Source organism: Lepisma saccharinum, chromosome 20, assembly GCF_977018435.1.
Source record: "Lepisma saccharinum chromosome 20, izLepSacc3.1, whole genome shotgun sequence".
In the NCBI taxonomy this organism is placed as follows: domain Eukaryota; kingdom Metazoa; phylum Arthropoda; class Insecta; order Zygentoma; family Lepismatidae; genus Lepisma; species Lepisma saccharinum.
Genome location: NC_139248.1, coordinates 30,867,458 through 30,888,320, shown reverse-complemented (window position 1 = coordinate 30,888,320; position 20,863 = coordinate 30,867,458). Strand labels below are relative to the sequence as shown.

At 38.7% G+C, this 20,863-nt stretch overlaps 1 protein-coding gene across 1 annotated transcript; it reads left to right on the top strand.

The window, feature by feature from the left end:
• The first annotated feature begins 4,780 nt into the window (after window positions 1-4,780).
• Window positions 4,781-6,223, top strand: LOC146003411 (uncharacterized). Its single transcript, XM_083141694.1, has one exon. The coding sequence runs from the start codon at window positions 4,781-4,783 to the stop codon at window positions 6,221-6,223; it is 1,443 nt and encodes a 480-aa protein (XP_082997820.1).
• The last annotated feature ends 14,640 nt before the right edge of the window (window positions 6,224-20,863 follow it).

Below are 20,863 nucleotides of genomic sequence, written 5' to 3'. Positions count from 1 at the left end.
TATACTTCATGCCTTTCTCCCAATTGCATAACCAAGTCACAGCCAAGTAATATCAAAATGAGTTGAGATGTCAACATATATTCCCATTAGTTTTGAGTCAATTCAAGGTCTCTTATTGACCGCATTCTCATCCTGATGGTTCATAGGGTTGTGCTGCATAGGAAGATACTTACAGAACTGGGTGCGCCACAATAATATCAAAACTGTATTATCTCGACAGTCCAATCGGTTTTTCTTGCATTTCTCGAAAGGAACAGAGTAAGTAGGTAGTTTGGATAACCGTTTTGTTTCTGCACACGAATATTCTTTGCTGAAAACATGACTAATAATGGAGGTACTAAAGTTCAACAAGTCAGCAGAAATCTGACACATTCAGTGCTATGTCAATTCCGCCGACCTTGGCGGGAAATACGATCTCCCTGTTGACCTTGAATACATCCGTCTGAGAACCCCGTGCCGAGGTGGAAGTGGGAGGGTGTGATTAAGTCTTGACGTTGTTTCTGGTCGTTTAATAACCTGTGTGTATGTGTATGTGTGTGTGGTGTTTGTGTATGTGTGTGTGTGGGTGTGTGTGTGTGTGTGTGTGTGTAGAATATTCGCGGACATACAACGTGAATGCAAGAAGCACGAGGACATGAAGAAAACTCATTTTAAGGTGGTGGCGAAGTTATTGTATCCCGAAAGCCTATCGGCTAAGGTTGATGCTATGTAATCAATGGTGTGGAGTGTTCGATCCGTGGTAGGGTTAGTATCGTATTGTAAGTGTAAGCGTTGTACCGGTTAGTCCGGGTGAGCACAATGTGCACGAGAAGCAAGTAAGGTGGCCGGCCGTGTTTTGAAAAGCGATTTGGTCAGCCTAATAGGTAATCTTATTTCCTCGTATTGAAAAGGTCGCGGGTTCGATTCCCTACGTAGTGAAATGGATCAATTCTTATTGTTCCTATTGTAGGTCCCAGTTAGCCAATCTGTAAATAAATAGCATTAAATGACAAAGAAAATTGACTCGGTGTTTCTCGTACGGCGGCGCGATATATAACATTATAAAATTTATTTGGCTAAAGCCGATGTTTTAATCAAGAGGTCAAGGGTTCGATTCCTAATGCAGACAAATTTCATAATGAAATCGATTTTTTTAAAAACAATAAAACTACGTTACCAGTGCCGGTTAGCACGAAGAGCGGACTTTGGTAATTTGTAATCAAGGGCTCGAGTGCTCGGTTCCCACTGAGACTAAGTTTCGCCATGGTTGGTGCTCTTAACGCAGTCTCTATTAGTCTTAATGCACAAGGTGTGAGTCTTTGTTTTAAGTCCACTTTATGCAATATTAGGGTAATCGGGACTGGTCCGACAATTTAAAATGAGATCGGAGCCACTATGTGCCTCCGTCGAGCATCGAATCTGGAACACTTTGATTACAATGCAACTATTCCATCTTGGGGGAAGTGCATGAATGGGAAGTAAAGTAAACAAAGATGGCGTCCGATCCCTTGTTTTTGCAAATCAGGCACAGTACCGATTAGTCTTATTGCATAAAGAGCAGGCAAAACAAGCTAAATGGCCACTGTCATTTTATAATCAAATGTGGAGTGGGGGCTCCAAGGTTTGATTCCTAATGGAGGCAAATGTCTCTGGTTTTACTCCTTTGTAAAATTATATATTTACGTCTCTATTAGTATTAATGCATAAAGGGAAACCACACACAAAACAAGAAAGATGGCGATAGATGTTTAAGAAAGAATTGAGTTAGTTTTCACTTAGAGAAATACAAATTTACAAAAAATAAAGAAAACAAAAGAATGGCTGATAGGAATAGAATGAAAATAAAGATACTTGGCATTGTATGTCCAGCACCGTACAGGAAAGCTCTATGCTTTATCTCTGACGAGTCAAAAATACAAAAATACACACCTTTACACTACATAATTATTATTGGTGTTACAATGAACCGTTTGTCAACATTTTAATACAAATTCTATTTTGTTTGCTTGTTTACTCGCACACATAACGAATTGTGTCACTGTCAGAGCCACTGTCTGTTGCAACTACTGAATTAAAACCACAAACATATTCTTTCAAAATGCAAATATTTATTTGGAAAGTTATTTCCCGTTGATGTTTTGCAGAGACAAGGGGTCAGGTTTTCTACTCATTATAACTTTGGTTTGGTTTGATTTGGTGTTTTAAGTCCACTTTATGCACAGTAAGGCTAATCGGGACTGGACCTATAGTTTAAAGTGGGATCCGAACCACTTGTGCCTCCACCGGGTATCGAACCCGGGACCCCTACTCATTATAACTGAAAACGATCTTGTGATTATATATATTATTACACATTCCATGAAGATAAAATCCTAAACCAGTAATACAATTCACAATTTAACAAACATCGCAAGTAGAAATAAAATTCGAATGTTGAAACAGCTTGAAACACTGAAGAGATTCTCGTGTGTAGGGAATTGCCGTCGCATTTGAATGCAAAGATGTGGATTTCTCACAATATTAGGCAAAAATTCCTTGCACCATACCAGACGATTGTTTAAAAATCTTCTAGATTGTCGCAAACACTAAAGGACCATCCTACCTAGCTGAGCTTATTTAATGGCTGCTATTCTTCAGTACATCACAAGATCTATACAGGAGTTGTGCGCTATTTACTACACACGGCGCCACCCAATACTTAGCAGCTTCCTCCAATCTTGCTGCTGTTTGTGTGTGACTTCTTCCAGTTAGCCAACACGTCTTCCAGAGAGAAGGTTGCCCTGCCCAGGTGCCTCTACCTCAGAAGGTTTATTCTGACCTTGGCAACCATCACGTGAGTGCTTTCACCTACTTAGAGGAGCTCTGGAGAGAGGGGAATTTGAACACTCGTTTGCCACGTTCGCAGCGGAGGGGGAGGGAGAAGCTGTAACAGATGGAATGAGGAAAAGAAAATGCTCTCCAAGAGCTTTAATATTATTTATTTTCCCTTTCAATGGACTCGTGCAGTAGCATGGCTAGTCACCATGTTTGCACGAAACGTACGTCTGAGTTCGCCCGCAGAAGAAATACCTTTCAATGTTCAAGGGGGCGGTATTGCGTGCAGGTTGAAAAGCGACTGCAGTTACCATGCTATGGAACTGCGTGTACTTCTTTGCTCCGACCACTCGCTTTCCCCCCTTTTCAAACCTTATCCGCAGCCTTGCTCCAGAGATTCACGAGATATAGTACATATTTCATTCATTTTATTTCGCGTTTCTGCCGCTTATCTGTAATTGCGAAGGTGGTGATAAATGGTGATAAGATGGAATAGATATGGGAACAATCGCAAACGCATATCGGCAACACACAAATGTCGCAGTGGTTCCCAAAGTGTGCGCCGCGGCGTTCTGGGGTGCCGAACCTGGCTTACAGTGGCGCGGCAAAATGTTTCAATTCTTACACTTTATGACACTTAAGTGTTACTTGTCAGTCTATACATGGTTTTGAGGCTCACTTGTCCCACTATTACAATTGTAAATTCAATCAATGATATGGTTTTTCCAAATATGTGCGTATGTAGCACTTTTTACACGTAAAATAATTCTGAATTTCAAATATGTGCTTTTATAACTTAAGGTAAGCAACTTAACCACACTAACGGAGCTTTACAAATCTTAGCCAGACCTACATTCTGACTTAGGCATCGCGAAAAAATCTTGAAACATCAAGGGTGCCGTGAAACGAAATAGTTTTGGAACCCTTTCCTTAGAGGATTATAGTGGGCGTGTGTCCGGACGCCACAAATTCATTTGTCTGTAAAATGCAGTTCAGTGTGTACTACTTGATTTTGGCATTTGGGTGTCTTGAGAACGGGTTACGCCTTACACCCCCAAGACTCCTTACAGATCAGATCCTTCCGCCACTTACACTTACGTGGTTGCCAAATCGAGTCCTTTCACTACAACAATTCCCCAGAAACCACAAAGAGTTAACAGAAAGCGCTTCTGTTGTAGAAGGGCAATGTTGTAGGTCAGGATCTGATACACTTTTTTATATTGTAACATTCTCTGCCACTGGCCATGTTTTTTGTCTTCAACATCCAGATTTTACATATTAATCATGAAAGTATTGAAATACACATGGAAGATTTTAAGATGTCACCACATGGGTGGTTCCAAGCTCTCGATTCTATCCTCAGTGGGTGTGTAATATTTGTTCTTGATTCAAAATCAAATTATGTTCCAAATATGTTTATTCCATTTATATTAATATCTTGTCTCTTCTAGCCCATTGCTTCGAACTAAAAATGAAGAAAATTCTACACCTGGTGATGTTTCTGTGGTTCAACGTCATTTCGTTCTGTGTTACTATATCACCAGCACCGACAACAATAGTCCCTGACAATACTGTTCACCTGGTAGAAACGATTTTGAGGAAATATTTCCACACTGCGCGAACATTAGTTGTTCATTATGACTTAGAATCAACTGAGTTTGCAGATCTAATTTGCAAAAAATATACAAGCCCCTTAACATTAATTAAACCTATGAAGTTAAGAAATTGGTGGACAAGTTTTGACTTTGAATGGTTTTCGAGGAGGAGAGAAATCTACTACCTGTTTCTTGTCAGAAATATATCCACGATAATTCATCCGTTCAAATATCACTGGCATTTTAAGATATGGAGACGGAGTGCAAAACACTTCTTCCTTCTTACTGGGAATAATACATTAGAATCGATTAACGGTTTGATTTTGGTAGCACAGAGTAATCTTATGCTGAATATTGTAATTGCTTCTCCATCAAAAGAAAACGAGACTGAGATGGTACCTGGTGGAGATGATTCTCTTGTCCTGTACTCTTACTTCCCTTTCACCGAGTCCCAATGCAGAAAGGCTGAGGGAGCAGAAGTATTGGATATCTGGAGTAATGGGAGATTCCTTACAGGAAGAGATTTGTATCCAGACAAGGTGGAAAATATGCACAAGTGCCCAATTAAGCTAAAAGCGATTACTTACGAGTTATACTTTACTCCGAAGAGCAATTCTGAAAGCAATGGCACTTATTCAGGTTTACATGGTGGCTTTGTTACGACAGCGATGGAAAAAGTTAACTTCACTTTGGAAACAAACAACATATACAACGAAATTTATTCGAACGGAATTATTTTTGAAAATGGAACTGTCACAGGAGACATTGCAGAAATTCGGAATGGAGTCGTAGATGGAAACATAAAGTTCATTGGCAGTTCTCCTTATGGCAACATCTGGTGTGAAGAGTTGCAGATTCAGCAGTTCATAGAATACACATGGGTAGTTCCAAAATCTCGACTCTATCCTCAGTGGATGAGTTTGTACTTTGCATTCCAACCACCTCTATGGATCCTTACGCTTCTGGTTTCACTGAGCCTGCTCATCTGGATGAAAGCAGCCGTTTCTTTGCTGCGTCGGTGGGGAAGGAGCACATATCGGTTCCCTCTGCTTTCAGGTCTCTCTGCTTCAGTAGTCGGGTCTGTCCACGTTCCTCCCCCTCCTGCAGGTCCTCTCAGATTTATCTTTGTACAGTGGATATTTTCTACTGTGATACTCGCTACTCTTTACCAATCTTCATTGTTTGGTTTCATTACAAATCCTAAAGTTACGCCTCAGATAAACACCATAGAAGATATTCTGAATATGAGACTATCTGTGGGAGGCGATAAGACAGGTAAACATGGTATAGGAACACTGAATGAGTCAATATACATGGAGATCTACGCAAACTGGGTCCTAGAGGATGACAACTTAAAAAGTTACAGAAGAGTTGTGAATGAAGGCGATTATTCATTTCTTACGTCCAACTTGTTTCCAGAGGTTCTCGCATATCGTTATCTGCTATTCAATAGTTACGGGAAACCTTTATTCCACGTAACATCCAGCAGATTGTTGAGCGCTCCTCAGGTGTTCCTCTTGCAGAGAGGTTCACCTTTTCGGGACAAACTTCAGCACATAATCACCAGCTGCGTTGAAGCGGGTCTACCTCCAAAGTGGAAGAAGGACGCTGCTGAGAGGATGATCCTTGATGCTATGAAGAGAATGAAGTTTCAGGAGAAGCCAGATGTCATTGTGATTCCTCTGGAGAATCTAATGGGAGCCTTCGCCCTACTCATATTGGGTCTAATTATCAGCACAGCAGTTTTTGCATTGGAAAACACACACAGGCATTTCACTAAATGGGTGAATTCGTTTTGGTTATTTTTAGCGTCAACGAAATGTGTAAGAAATTAGCATTGAAGAAGTAGAATGGTGGAGCGGTATTCACATGTATAGGACTATGTGCACTACGTCGTCATAACATAACATTTCATCGTTTTGTTGACTTTGATTTTGCTTATAGTCGTATTTCTTAAAATTTTGTTTGAAGTCTACTTTATCCACAGATATGCTAATCGAGATTTATATTTAACCCTGGAACACTTGATTACAAACCGTTGATCCTACCGTTACGACATCCAGGAAGTCCTGAATATTTGTTTTGTACTATACCTTAGAGATAATGCCCTTGGTTGCAAGTGCAAATTAAGTCATGCCTTTTAATTCTGATAGTCATCTGTTATTTCGAGAAGCAGCACATAGTCAGTATGGCTTAACTTTTGCAACTTGTAATTCTACAGTTGTCATTAGATCGACTAGCTCTTCATCTGGACGGCTAGAGTATGCAAAACTTACATTTCTGCAGCCGTCTTGATTTGAGCAAGAAAAAGATGCAAGACTTTTGGAGTTAATTCTGACTAAATAAACTCACTAATCGATTGTTGTCTTGTACAAAAGAGACTTGCCTTGTGGAATAAGGCAGACAAAGTCGTATGTCCGTAGGACATAACATTTCTTGGGGAATTTCTTGAACACTGTTTTATATTTTTGCCTAATTGTTAATATTAATGTACTTGAATGCCAGATCATATCTGTGGAATTTTCTTATATTAATTAAAAATACGAATTATAATCGCTGGTGTGGAACAAGACATGGAAGTTAAGTGAAATATTGTCAAGTGAATTCCCTTTTTACCTGAGAGGGGTCATTCTCTAGTATGAAGAAATTCTTAACTGAAGACTCGTGGTACAGAAATTATTCTAAATATTTAGTCCTAAAAAACACGTCTTCGTTCTCCTTCTTCCATGATACTTCGATGGCTTCCACGAAAGAACTGAATTCAATAAGGTTCTAAAGACACAAATTGTTATGATTGGACATGTGATCCTAGCAGTCATATAAATTATCCAGACCAGCAGTTTTCCTCCGTTTGTGAGCGGAATGTAAAGGGTGAAGTCGTCTTAATGCACCCAAATGTAAAACTTTCTTGGTGCTAATACAGGCAGAATTTTTGTTTTTCCTCACAAACAAAAATACCAATTTATAATAGCTTTGAAAGAATTAATAATATAAACATAATATTTTCTGAAAATTATATTTGAGGTGCATTGTCTACTTTAATGCCTTTCCATCAAAATGAAGAGGACACTACAGAACACCATTACTTTTAACTGTTGTTATATTTCCTACCAAATGTTTTCTATCCTTCTTACACTGCTTTTGCCACCAAAAATGTACAGCGTGTTCCACAATTATCTTTGCAACTTACAAGGAAAATGAAACCGAAACCGCATAGGATAAATAACTATTGTTGGCTATTGAAATGCAAGTTCCAATATCAGTTGTTGTACTAATCAAAGTCCCACATGAACACCATGCGACCGGTCATATTCTATACATCATGTCCTCTGGACAGTGCTGAATATGAAGAAGAAAGAATTGGAACATTCCATTCATCTCCGAAGAAAGGTTTCATCAAGGAACTCTGGAGCACAAAGTGCCTAGTATAGTGAGGGTTCACCATTACATCTACAAAATATAAATAAGTAATTTAAAAAAAAAATAATTAAATACCATTACATTTAAAAAATATAAATAAGTAATAAAAATAATAATTAAATAAAAGATTTTGTGTTCTCCTAATTGGAATATCAATGATGATATCCAAATCCTCTGTTTCTTGAATCATTTTGTTTCTTTCCTGTGATTCACTATCTCCGAAGACACGGGTGGATGGTGAATATATTATTTACAGAAGAAACTCAGGTGCTATTTCCGGGATTAAAACACATGCATTTCAAATTAGTACATATTTGGATCTACATCGCAAGCCCGTCTGGTGTAAGCGGCCTTTTTTCCCTCTAGAACTTTAAACAAGAGAGGCCCCCACATTGCAATGTGGGGGCCTCTCTTGTTTAAAGTTCTAGAGGGAAAAAAGGCCGCTTACACCAGACGGGCTTGCGATGTAGATCCAAATATGTACTAATTTGAAATGCATGTGTTTTAATCCCGGAAATAGCACCTGAGTTTCTTCTGTAAATAATATATTCACCATCCACCCGTGTCTTCGGAGATAGTGAATCACAGGAAAGAAACAAAATGATTCAAGAAACAGAGGATTTGGATATCATCATTGATTGAGATATATATCGTAACTTCAAATAATTAGCATAGAAACATTTTATTATGTTCGTGCCAATGGAGAGTTGTTTTTTAAGATGTATCCACTTTCCTGTTATGAATTGAACCTTGAACTCTTGAAATAAGGGAGCAAGTTGAAGGGTGCAAGTTGACAGAAATAGACACACGTACACAATCTCACACACACATGCACACAGAGAACATACGAAGTGCTCATACTCGTATGAGTGTCAAGTAAAGTTTCGAGTTCACACAGCGTTCCGTTTCAACCACACCCTTAACAGAGATTGCACTGCAAGAGAAATGTGTACTTTAAAAACGAAATCTTATGGTAGCATTATGAAAATACCTAAAGTAATGCCAACTTTACAATGGACATTTTTGTTGAACAAACTTGACAACTTTCAGGTGCTTAGCGTTATTACACATTTCCTTCAATTATTGGAAGAATTATCTGGGGAAAATGCAGATCGTATAACCAGACTTAATAATTACAAACTGTTCTTGCATTATTTTGAAATTATATTGAAAACAAGAGGGTCATACATCTTATAGCTTCCACTGAATTAAACTATGTAACTTGAAGTTGATGGAAGTGGTATTTGCATATTTTATATGATGTTGGTGGTAACAGTAAATGTTCTGTATCAAGACTGCCATATTATTTCATTCTTAAAGAGATAACTCATCCCAAAACTATTAAAAATTCAATGCTAAAAAAAACTTTAATGGTCTCCTGCTTGACAAACCACAAATATTTGATAACGTAGATGTATCTATCAAATAGCACGGCCTTGAAATTAGGTGGGTGGCAGAAGTTATCGCTCTTGCCACGTCCGAGCTCAAAACCTTGTGTTCGGAGGTTTAAGAGAATGAAAGATCTTGTTGGTCTTTGTTGTCCATGTGATACTCGAAAGGTCAGGGAAGACACAAAAGTGCCCCGGAGAGAGGTCGGTCTGACGCTCGAACTAGGCTACGCAGCCCGGATGACGTTGCCACACAGTGCGCGGGAAACAGCGACTTTTGTTCCGCTCTCGCTTCGCTTTTCCTACATGTGGCACCAGCGCAATTCTGCCCAGCCACCTATTTTCATGGCCTTGCGTTTAATGCTACAGCCATCGAGGGATTTAGCGAGGGAGGTACAGGGGCCATACTCCTTCTATTTAAGGGCATCCCTGATGGAGCAGTAATGAAGGTGTCCCGAATTCGATACCCGGTGGAGGCACATAGTGGTTCGGATCCCACTTTAAACTCTAGGTCCAGTCCCGATTAACCTTTCTGTGCATAAAGTGGACTTAAAACACCAAATCAATCAATCAATCAATCCTTCTATTTAAAAGGGTCCTGGGTTCGTTTCCAAGTTGAGGAACTGCGTACAGTGTTTCGGATACCACTTGGATGTTTCAGTCACGATTAGTTTATCGCACCTCAAATCTGACTGAAACAAACCCTCGTAACTATCGTTATGTGAATGTGATATACAGTATATTTGAGCCTATCTTTATTATCTGGGAATATCTGCATATTATATTATTATTGATAATTCGCTTATGTTTATGGACGTCGCCAGATACTTTAATGTTGTTGTGGTCAAATCTTCGTTATATATTAAAGTAGAAATAATAATAATGAGTATTATGAACTAAAAAAATTAATTATTATTACTATTATTATATTCTTCGGGAGACTTTCCTATTATATCTTACAGCGACCATCCAGCACAACTGTTTGTCATTATTTTTGTAAACATTTCATACAGTTAGTACTGGAATGTATAGGTGGGTTTCATGTGATGTCAGCATGCGTACAGTCGCCATGTTTGCGGACAATTTTATTTGTCGTATGCATGGAAATATCAATTACGTAGTATTCGTATTCGTATTCGTTACATCTGCATCAACTCCACGTTTGTTATAAGTCAAGAATATATGTGTTAGTATCTTCCTGTCGCCCTTTTGAATTCCATACACTTACAAGACTTGGCCTCAATCATGGCTGCTCGAAGCGGCAATACAACAGTTTGTAACGTAGGTGAAACACGCCTATAATTATTACATTTATTGTTAACGTTTGAGAAAAGTCTTCGAAAATATTGGGTCAATTTTAGTAACAATGTTTATGGACGTCCAACATAAAAAAAAAAATATCTGAGCCTTTCCTCCACGTTACAATTTTTCAAGTTAACAATTTCATTGTCGTGAAGTAACTGTTAAAACGCCTCTTCATAACTTCCCTTTTGTTGAAAATAACTGTTACAGTTACTTTTAGAAGTAGCTAGTATAGCTGCAACTCTAATGCCTCAAAAATGTACATGTTACTTGTCACTCTGTTACTTGTTACTTGTTACTAGTTACTTCCAAATACTACAATGCAACACGTAGACACAATAACCCAAAAGAGAAAATGTCAAGTGATACTTGGTATTTACTTCCTGCGCATTGCTTTGTGCAAATGTCAAAAATGCATCAGCCGGATCAGTGTGGAATTAAACGTTTGGTGCTAGTAAAAAATCTTTGGAAGAAAACAAGAAATGTATACATTCAAAGTTTAATCTCTATGTGTGTGTGTGTGTGTGTGTGTGTGTGAATTTAGTTTTAAAAGTAAAATTTACATGAATTTGTGCTGCCATAAAGGAAATAAATATTTACATATTGATTTTGATATTTATATATACATATTTTAAAATATGGAAATTTTCAATAAAGTTCTAACAATTTTTTCAAAATATGTGCGTAATTCAGAAGCACATAAATTCCTGATTCCATCACTTTGCAGTAATTTTAAACAGTTTTTATTTCTTAATGGAGTGGTTTTCATTCTTTTGGATAGGGGAATAATGCATACAAAAGAGAGTTCTTGCAATCTGCTACTAAATAGTGATTCTTTGATCGGAAACACCCTGCGCGTGATAAATTATCTGAAGATAGCTACAAGAGGTACAGCTGTATTTAAAGAATTTATGGGATACTGTACAGTCTCCCAAAACAATATACCCCCGTGCCCCCTTCCTACGCAAATGTATACCTAGGTACATTACAGACTAAATATTATATTTAATAGGTAATACCTCAATATATAAAATAATACGTAAGATACCATTACAGATTTTTGGAAGGTATGTAAAATAATATTAGCTTACTTAATGTGCCTAGAAAATAATGCCATGCAATCTTATGTCGATTTGACTTTGAATTTATATCCACCTATGACTGTCTAACAATTCATATAATCCGCCTCTTCCCATATGCAGTGCTAGATGAGACCATACAGCAACGCGGTAAGTGATAACATTGCTATTCTCTTTGCCTCTAAATTAAATTCACTCCCTTTTCTCAATACCGATGCTCCCCCCACCCAAAATATCTGAAATAATCTTCAGTATAAAGATCTATAATTATTCCGAAACTATCAGAGCATTAATTCAGTCAAAACTGAAGTGGGTGGATTTTATTATCCCTCTCCCTAAGCAGGTGCAACTAGGTAAGAAAGTACAAAACATATCGAACAAATGCCATATGCATCCAAACATCCACTTTAGTCATTTATGCGTTTGGTATTACATTTGTAAAGTAGTAGGCGTGAATGCTATGCGTCATATAACATAATTTTTGAAAAGGGATTCTGCTCGTTTTTAAACGAAAATTCGTAAATTGATAGATTCCAATCATTCTTAGAATTTACATCGTATTTTTTTTTAGTTTTTTTTTATAACAGTAGTCTGGATACTAGTGTCTGAATTGATTTGCAATATGTGACTATTGGATAAACAGCTAGCAACCATATACTTAACTGTTAGATGTACGATTGAAACCTATAAAAATTATATTTATTCTATTGATAGTGATGTTACTGAAAGGATGCAGAACGCCCATGGTTCTACATTGACATGCTTTACAGTTATTTGGCGGATCTGATGACTTAGCGAACTCCACGTGCCGGAATAAATCAAAGTGATGCAAAATGTGAGAAAGAAACGAGGGTATTTCTAAAGATTTCTGTTGTGTGACAGAATATTCGGTGTTAGCGTTTGTTTCAATTAGTGTTTCATTACCAATTAAAACTGAATCTAGGTAAAAATGGCAACGAAAGGGGTTGTTGTGGAAATAATGCAATGTTTTACTGACGTTACGAAAAACTAGGGATTTTTGGGAGAAAAAGGGATAAATTTAGAAATTCCCTCTGTGAGCTAATTATAATATAATACAATAACCGATACATTTAAGTTTCATTATCGGGATTTCCGTGTAGAAGATGAAACTGTGGAATTCATAAATTCTGTGTTATGAAATTGTATTGAGCAATATTCAAATATTAAGACCAATTAAATAATAATTTGTGTTCTTTACTTTATCACCCACTTTCTAAAATGACTACTTTCAAAGAGGTTTACGTGCTACTCGATCGATATCAAAATAATTCGGATAAATATTTCAACATGAAAATGTCATATATGAAAAACAGCAATACCCGATTGTTTGTTGCAAGTTTGTAATTTCTCATAAACAAATCGTTTCAGTTGATCACGTACTTATAAAATGCTGGTCGATATGAAATGCAAAAGAAATCTAGAAGTGTACGATATGATGTAGAAAGTTTCACTTTGTTCTACACTACCTATACTTTAAATACACTTTTCCATCAGATAAGTACTACACTGCTCAAAAGAATTAGGGGATAATGTGAGTTTAGACTTTGCATGGACAGCCAGACGATAGATAGGTATGAAAACCAAGAATGCCAGTCAATGGGGGTCTAACACATGCCAAACAGGCAAGGCAAAGGCCACTTGTGGAACATGAAGGCAAAATTAGTGGTCCACAGCAACATGTTACATGGGAGTCACCAACGATGGACTCTGAGAGAGCAATGCCGCCGCATGGAAATGGACCTCTAATATGGTGTGTGGTGTCCAGCAACCACTAAAACCGTTGCGCATCGCTGTGGCATAGAGAGAATCAGGTTATCCAACAGGTCTTGGGGGATTCTGTGCCACTTCTCGATGAGGACCTGTTCAAGCTCCTGAGAAGTCCGGGGAGGTGTTTGCAGACTTGCAATACGTTGCCCTAGTGAGTCCCACGCATGCTCGATAGGATTCAGGTCGGACGAGTACGCTGGCCAGTCCATCCGCTCGATACCTTCCTCGTCAAGCATGGTGTCCACCAGCTGTGCCCGATGAGGTCGAGCATTATCGTCCATAAAAAGGAATGTGTCCCCTACCGCTGCAGCGTAAGGTACAACTATGGGTCGCAAGATCTCATCACGGTATCGCACTGTTGTCAGCGATGCATTCCGGACACTGTAGAGGTCTGCACGAAGACCGATACTGATGCTAGCCCACACAAGAACTCCACCACCACCAAACGCATGTCGTTCTAGCACAAATTGTGGATTGTTTCGTGTTCCTCTTTCCCGCCACACAAACAGTCGTCAATTATCGGGATACGTGCTGAACCGAGACTCGTCAGTGAAAAAAAAACGATCGCCATTGTTCATGGCTCCACGCACGATGTTCTTTCTTCAACTCACTCTCTGCGGGCTATCCGGTGACGTGCAGTGAAGGGTACACACACCATCGGTCGACGGGCATACAGGCCTACCTGATGAAGGCGATTCCGTATTGTCTGCGCCGATACGCGTCTTCCTGTAGCCACGGTGAACTCACGTTGCAGTTCGCTAACATTCATTCGGCGGTTTCGATGGGCTAGTAATGCCAAATACCGGTCATCTTGTGGGGTTGTTGATGTTGACAGACCCTGACCACGTCGTCTTCGTACCGTTCCGGTATCCTGGAAACGCCTCCACAGTCTGCAGATGACACATTGCGACACTCCACACACTGCTGCCACAACATGGTGTGTTTGACCACCTTCCAGTCGTCCAATTGCTCTCCAAGCAGTGGACTCGCATAATTCGCTTTGCGGAGGCATCACGTAATCACCCTACAGCAGCACTGCCTTGTTCCAAGTGAACAGGATGACACAGAGAGGGCAGTACTTCTGTCCATTCCGCCCTCTACGCTCAGGTCATGTGATGTGGAACGTCGGTAGCCCCCTGGTGCATATTCTTTTCAACCAACTTTTGTGATTACATAACACTACGATACGTACGTTGACCCACAGAGTAACGATTTGTGATTGTTAGTGGCGAATTCCGTCAATATCACATTATCCCCTAATTCTCTTGAGTAGTGTACAAAAGATTTATTGAAACTTCCAAAATTATTCCTGTAGTCTTCATTGAAGTTTGATTTCAAGTAACAAATATTAATTTGAGAGCTTCCATATCGATATATATATATATTTTTTTGAAGTTTTGACTAAATCATTCTGTTTGTTTCATTGTCCTTTGTATTATACTAGCTGATTACCCGGCGTTGCCCGGGTGTATGATGAATTCTAACTATAGCGTAAAATGTACCTAATTTTTTTTACAGATATTTAAAAGTATAATTACAGTCAACAAATCATAAACTAATATATTTTACAAATTCACTATAATGTATATTAACAACAACAATTTAAGAACAAAATTTTTAGTTTCACCTCGAAGAGCAAGAATAAATATATTAAACTGCATTGGAAGTGTCACTATTCATACGTATTAGCGACCTCGAAAACAAACTATGGATTCCACACGAATATCGGTCGTTTCACATGTCACCCCCACCCCTAGAGGTGGCAGAGGTGTCTTGGAGTTGAACGGCATTGGGAGTGTTCCTATTCATCTTATCGACCCCGAAAAATAAAGATTCCACACTAATGTCGGTAATTTTACATGTCACGTCCTTCCCACCCCCACCCCTAAGGATGCTAGGGGTGTATTTGAGTTGAGCGGTATTGGGAGAGTCACAATTCATTTTAGCGACTCCGAAAACTGTGGATCCTACACAAATATCAGTGGTTTTCGATTATTTATACATGTCACTCCCTTCCCACCCCCAACCCCTAAGGGTGCCAGAGGTGTCTTGGAGTTGAACGGTATTGGAAGTCTCACTATTCATCGTAGCGACCCCGGAAACTATGGATTCTACACTAATATCGGTCGTTATACATGTCACCCCCTTCACACCCTAACCCCTACGGATGCCAGGGGTGAACGGAATTGGGAGAGTCACTATTCATCATATCGACCCCGAAAACTATGGATTCCACACTAATGTCGCTAGTTTTACTTGTCACTTCCTTCCCACCCCCACCCCTAGGGGTGCCAGAGATGTCCTGGAGATGAACGGCATTGGGAGTGTCACCATTCATCTTAGCGACCCCGAAAAGTTTGGATTCCACACTAATACCGGTCGTTTTACATGTCACCCCCTTCCAACCCGACCCCGAGGGATGCCAGGGGTTTCTTGGAGTTGAACGACATTGGGAATGTAACTATTCATCTTAGCGAGCCCGAGAACTATTGATTAAAAACTAAAATCGATCGTAGTGTTGCCAGGGGTGTCTTGGATTTGAACGGGATTGGGAGTGTCAATATTCATGTTAGCGGCCCGAAAACTATGGATTCCACAACTAATATCGGTAGTTTTCGAATATTTTTACATGTCACTCCCTTACACCACCACCCCCCCCGGGGGTGCCAGGGGTGTCTTACCCCCACAGTATTTCTTTCCAGGTTGCAAGTGATACGCGTATAAAGTTTGGTTGAAATCGCTCCAGGCGTTTGAGAGTTATGCCGGAACAAACATACACACACACATCAATTTTTATATAGGGTGTCATTTTAATGGCGTCCACGGACCACGGAAACGTAAGGAGGACATCAAGACAAACAACTTTTCTTTGAAACATTTTTCTCTTTGTTGAGTAGATTAGACTCTACAACTGTTCAAAAAAGACCGTTTTGCCACCTGGATGCTGGCAACCCAACACGACATTTGATCGTATCTGTGACGTTATATCCTGCAGCGAAACCGCGCACGGCAGGGTTGCAAGAAACACACAAATTTTGTGAAAAAAATATAACCTACCAACCACATTATTAGTTTTAAAACGAAGCGAGAAACGCGTCAAGTAGACCGAACATCATACCCTACCAGCCAGAAGATCAGCAGTCATCTCAGGGGAGGGGGGAAGTGAACCAACGATATGAGAAATGGTAAAAAAGTTATTAAAAATGAAGTGTCAATATCGGATTTTGTCTCAGCCTACATGTAAAATATCAACAACAATAAATGTTATTGGATCTAAAGCTTACGTGTGGCTGTTTAAGCCCGGCTACATGTCAATAATATTTACAAATCTTGTTGCAAGGTTGATATGTGCAGGTTTGTGCCCATATGCCTTTGTGGTATTTTTGTGCTGATAATGGAAGTATCCGAGTTTCACGTTATTACATTTCAGCTAAAACACGTACAACTACAGTAACAATCTAATGATGAATTAGTAGCGAATACAGAGCACTGTTCACAGATAAACACAGTCGTCGGAGAGCTTGTTTTACTGCTACTTATATCCCTGTATTTTCAACCATTTTTGCTACTTGCCTCATAATGCCCTGAATATACGATATATTGTGTGTTGCTTACCTTTTGAATTTTGAGTTCCTCCATTTCTATTTTGTCATGTGTTCAGTGTGTCACAAACACCTAGTATCAGAAGGACGAAGTGGATAGACCAAATAGTAGATGCCAACTTGGTAACTAGATTTGTAAATACTTGACATGTAAGCTGAGACAGAATTCGATATGACAACTTCCACTTGAATTATATTTTCTTTCTACCATTTTTCGTATCGTTTGTTTACTTCCTGTTAGGGTACAGAATGTGTTTGCTCGTTTTGGTTTACGGTACATAATGTGGCTGAGTGTAGCTATGTCATTTTTCACAGAATATGTGTGTGCCTGGCAACCCTGGAACGCATTGCTTCACGACGGAATATGCCGTCACAGATGCAATCAAAGGTTGTGTGTGGTTTCCAGCATTCAGGCGGCTAAACGGTCTTTTTTTAACGACTGTAGCGCCGAAATGATGCACGTACGAGAAAAATGTTACTGAGAAAAGTTGTTTGTTTTGATGTCCTCTATACGAATCTGTAGCCCGTGGGCGCCATTAAAATGACACCCTGTATATTTGACTCGCGTACTTTCGACGAGGCCTTTGGCCACGCCTTGTACGCTCGCATGCATGACCTTCGGCCACGTTGTGTGCGCAATCATGTTATAGATGGGGTTCTTCAATGACTTTGAAAATGGCTGCATGTTGTATTGGATGATGGGGAACATGCGTATATGTTCGCTAATTTGAAAAGTTTATAAAGTAACTTGATGCATGTATGGGCTCTAATAAGGTACAAATATTCAAAATATTATTGTCTATTTTCTTAATAATAAAGTGAGTAAAATTAAATTGAAAAAGCAATACGTCTTTTGTTATTTTCACTTTTTTGAACGTAATTGATAGTAATAACTAATTTCCGTCATCCCCTTCAAATTCCTACCTTGCCTCTGTAAAACATCCTGATGCTCGTATTTTGAAATGGGGCTGTTCATTGCCAAATTTGTACGGTGGAGGTGCCACCCCCCTTGCGTCGCTAAATAATTTCGTTCGTCATTTGGTTGTCCTAATCTTTACATTGGAGCTCGATGGGATGGCTATTCAAACGTTATTTTCAAAGAAGGTAAGAATTTCTCGTGTAAATCGATAATGAAAATGGGTTTAGCAATGCTTTAAGATAACGCAGCCAGTCATAAGTTTCCGAAAATTATATTCTCCTGAACCTAAGAATTAATATATTAAAGCGCAACGGAATGGTTGCGAAAACGAGCTACATAGTACATTTATGCACAAAGAACACTAAACCTGACGTCATTTGGGTCGTCTCTAGCTGCCATGGGTCTACAATACAAACTTTTAGATTTTTACACTATGCTTTGCTTTTTTTCTGGTTTGCGAGCATGTGTAATTCAACAGCGGGTAGGAATCGAAGAAACTCCCAACATTATAAAGAAAACATGTATTAAGTGTGTAAATGCATGATATATGTTATTATACACTACGACTGACATTATGCCCTATCCGATAATTTAATATTAACGTATGTTTTCATTACTAAGCAGATATTCTCCCCTCGTATTTTCGTCCTTCTTTTTCTTGGTAACAACAATTTTAAAATTATAATACCTGTAAATAAGATAGCCCTAGAGGTTAGGAGACATGGGACAGAAGAAAAAATATTTTATGTAATAACTCTTCTTGACGATAAATGTGTGAATATAAAACAAAGGACCATATTTACTAGCTACCTGGAAAAGTATTATATCACGTGAAAGAAAAAGTCAGTTATTAAAAACAACTATAAAAATTAAAGTACAGTCGCGCGAAATTATTATACATTATTCTTGTCCGGATTCTCAACAATAGATCACTTAAATTGTGAAAATTGCAAGTGACGTAAAAAAGTGCTGTTCAAATTTTAAGGCTTTTTTGAGTTCCGATATCTTTTCTGTTGTTGACGATCCTCTTTTCAAAAGTCTTACTCTTACAGCACTCATTACTCAACTATCATGTTCAGACATCATTTGTGAGGTTAAGAATGCCGTGAATGCCGTGAATATACATTATACTATGTGTTGTTTACCTTTGGAATTTTGAGTTCTTTCATTTCTATTTTGTCATGTGTTCAGTGTGTCACAGACAACTAGTATCCGAAGGACGAAGTGGATAGACTAAATTGCAGATGCCAACTTGGTAACTAGATTTGCAAATATTTGACATGTAAGCTGAGACAAAATTCGATATGACCACTTCCACTTGAATTATATTTTCTTTCTACCATTTTTCGTACTTTTGTTTACTTCCTATTAGGTTACAGAATGTGTTTGCTCGTTTTGGTTTACTGTACCTAATGTGGCTGATTGTAGATATGTGATTTTTCACAGAATACGTGTGTTCCTGGCAACCCTGGAACGCATCGCTTCACAGCGAGATATGACGTCACAAATGCAATCAAATGTTTTTTGTGGTTGCCAGCCAGCATTCAGGCGGCAAAACGAGCTTTTTTGAACGACTGTAGCGCCGAAACGATCCGCCAACGAGAAAAATGTTACTGAGAAAGGTTGTTTGTTTTGATGTCCTCTATACAAATGTGTGGTCCGTGGGCGCCATTAAAATGACACCCTGTATATATATATACTCGCGTACTTTCTACGTGGCCGAAGGCCACGTCTTATACGCTCGCATGCGTGACCTTCGGCCACGTTGTGGACGCAATCACGTTATAGATGGGGTTCCTCAATGATCTTAATGACTTTGAAAATATCTGCATTTTGTATTGGATGAATGGGAGCAAGTGTATAAGTTTGCTAATTTAAAAAGTTTAGAAAATAACGTTATGTGTGTACTCTAATATTGTACAAATATTCAACACATTATTGTATATTTTCGTAATAATTAACTGGGTAAATATTGTCAGTTTCAAGAAAGTAGGTATTTCATATAAACTATTTGAATAGCGACACTATATTGGAGAAGGATTGTTTAAGTCTTTTGTCATTTTCACATTTTTAAACGTAATTTTTTTAAAAAAATGTCTTCCGTCATTACGTGCGCTCGCCGACATGGTTCGCTTATTTGGAAACTTTTGAACGTAACTTTGTGTGTCTCTAATATGGTATTTCCTTAATAATAAAGTCAGGAAGCAATAACCGTTTCAAGGTAGTTAGTTAGATTTCTTGTATAAAGAATTCGATAGCGACTTCATATTGAAAAAGCAATATTTACGTCTTTTGTCATTTTCACATTTGTAAACGTAATTGAAAAATAATTGTTTTCCGTCATTCCCCTCAAATTCCTAGCTCTCCGCTGCAATAAATTCTGATGCTCATGTTTTGAAATTCCAAAAGTCTAGAATAATTCCCTTACAGTAGTTTTCTGGGTGAAAATAAACTTTCTTTAAGTTCCCTAGCAACGTTCCTTTCCATGGACAACAACAAGCACGGCAAGCTCTAAAGAGTTGTTTGTTATCATGCCTCTAAACATTTAGTTAAAACAAGCACGATGTAGACATTTTTGCATTGAGTATACCAATGCATACGTAATTGTATCTGGGCTGAATCTTCTTCTTAAGTAGATGTCACCTTTGTTTGAGGTACCTTTTCAAAATCAGGAGTTCATTCATCTGTGTGCTATTGATCTGTGAGAAATATCATGTATCTCGACAATAAAGAATTGAAGGAAAGAATGTGTGCTGCAAAAAATGCCCGTGGCAACGGTTCCTAAGGACGTGAAAAAGGGCATTTTCACCCTTAAGGAAGAGCTAATTGAGTGATATTTGAATTTTCTCGGCCTTTTGGGACGATTTCATGGGGAGTCGTAATCGGGCATTTTCGCCTCCGGGGCTTCCTTCATGGAGAACATTTGTGTCAGTGAGTCAGTCAGTCAGTGGTGAGACTGGGGCTTTATATATATACT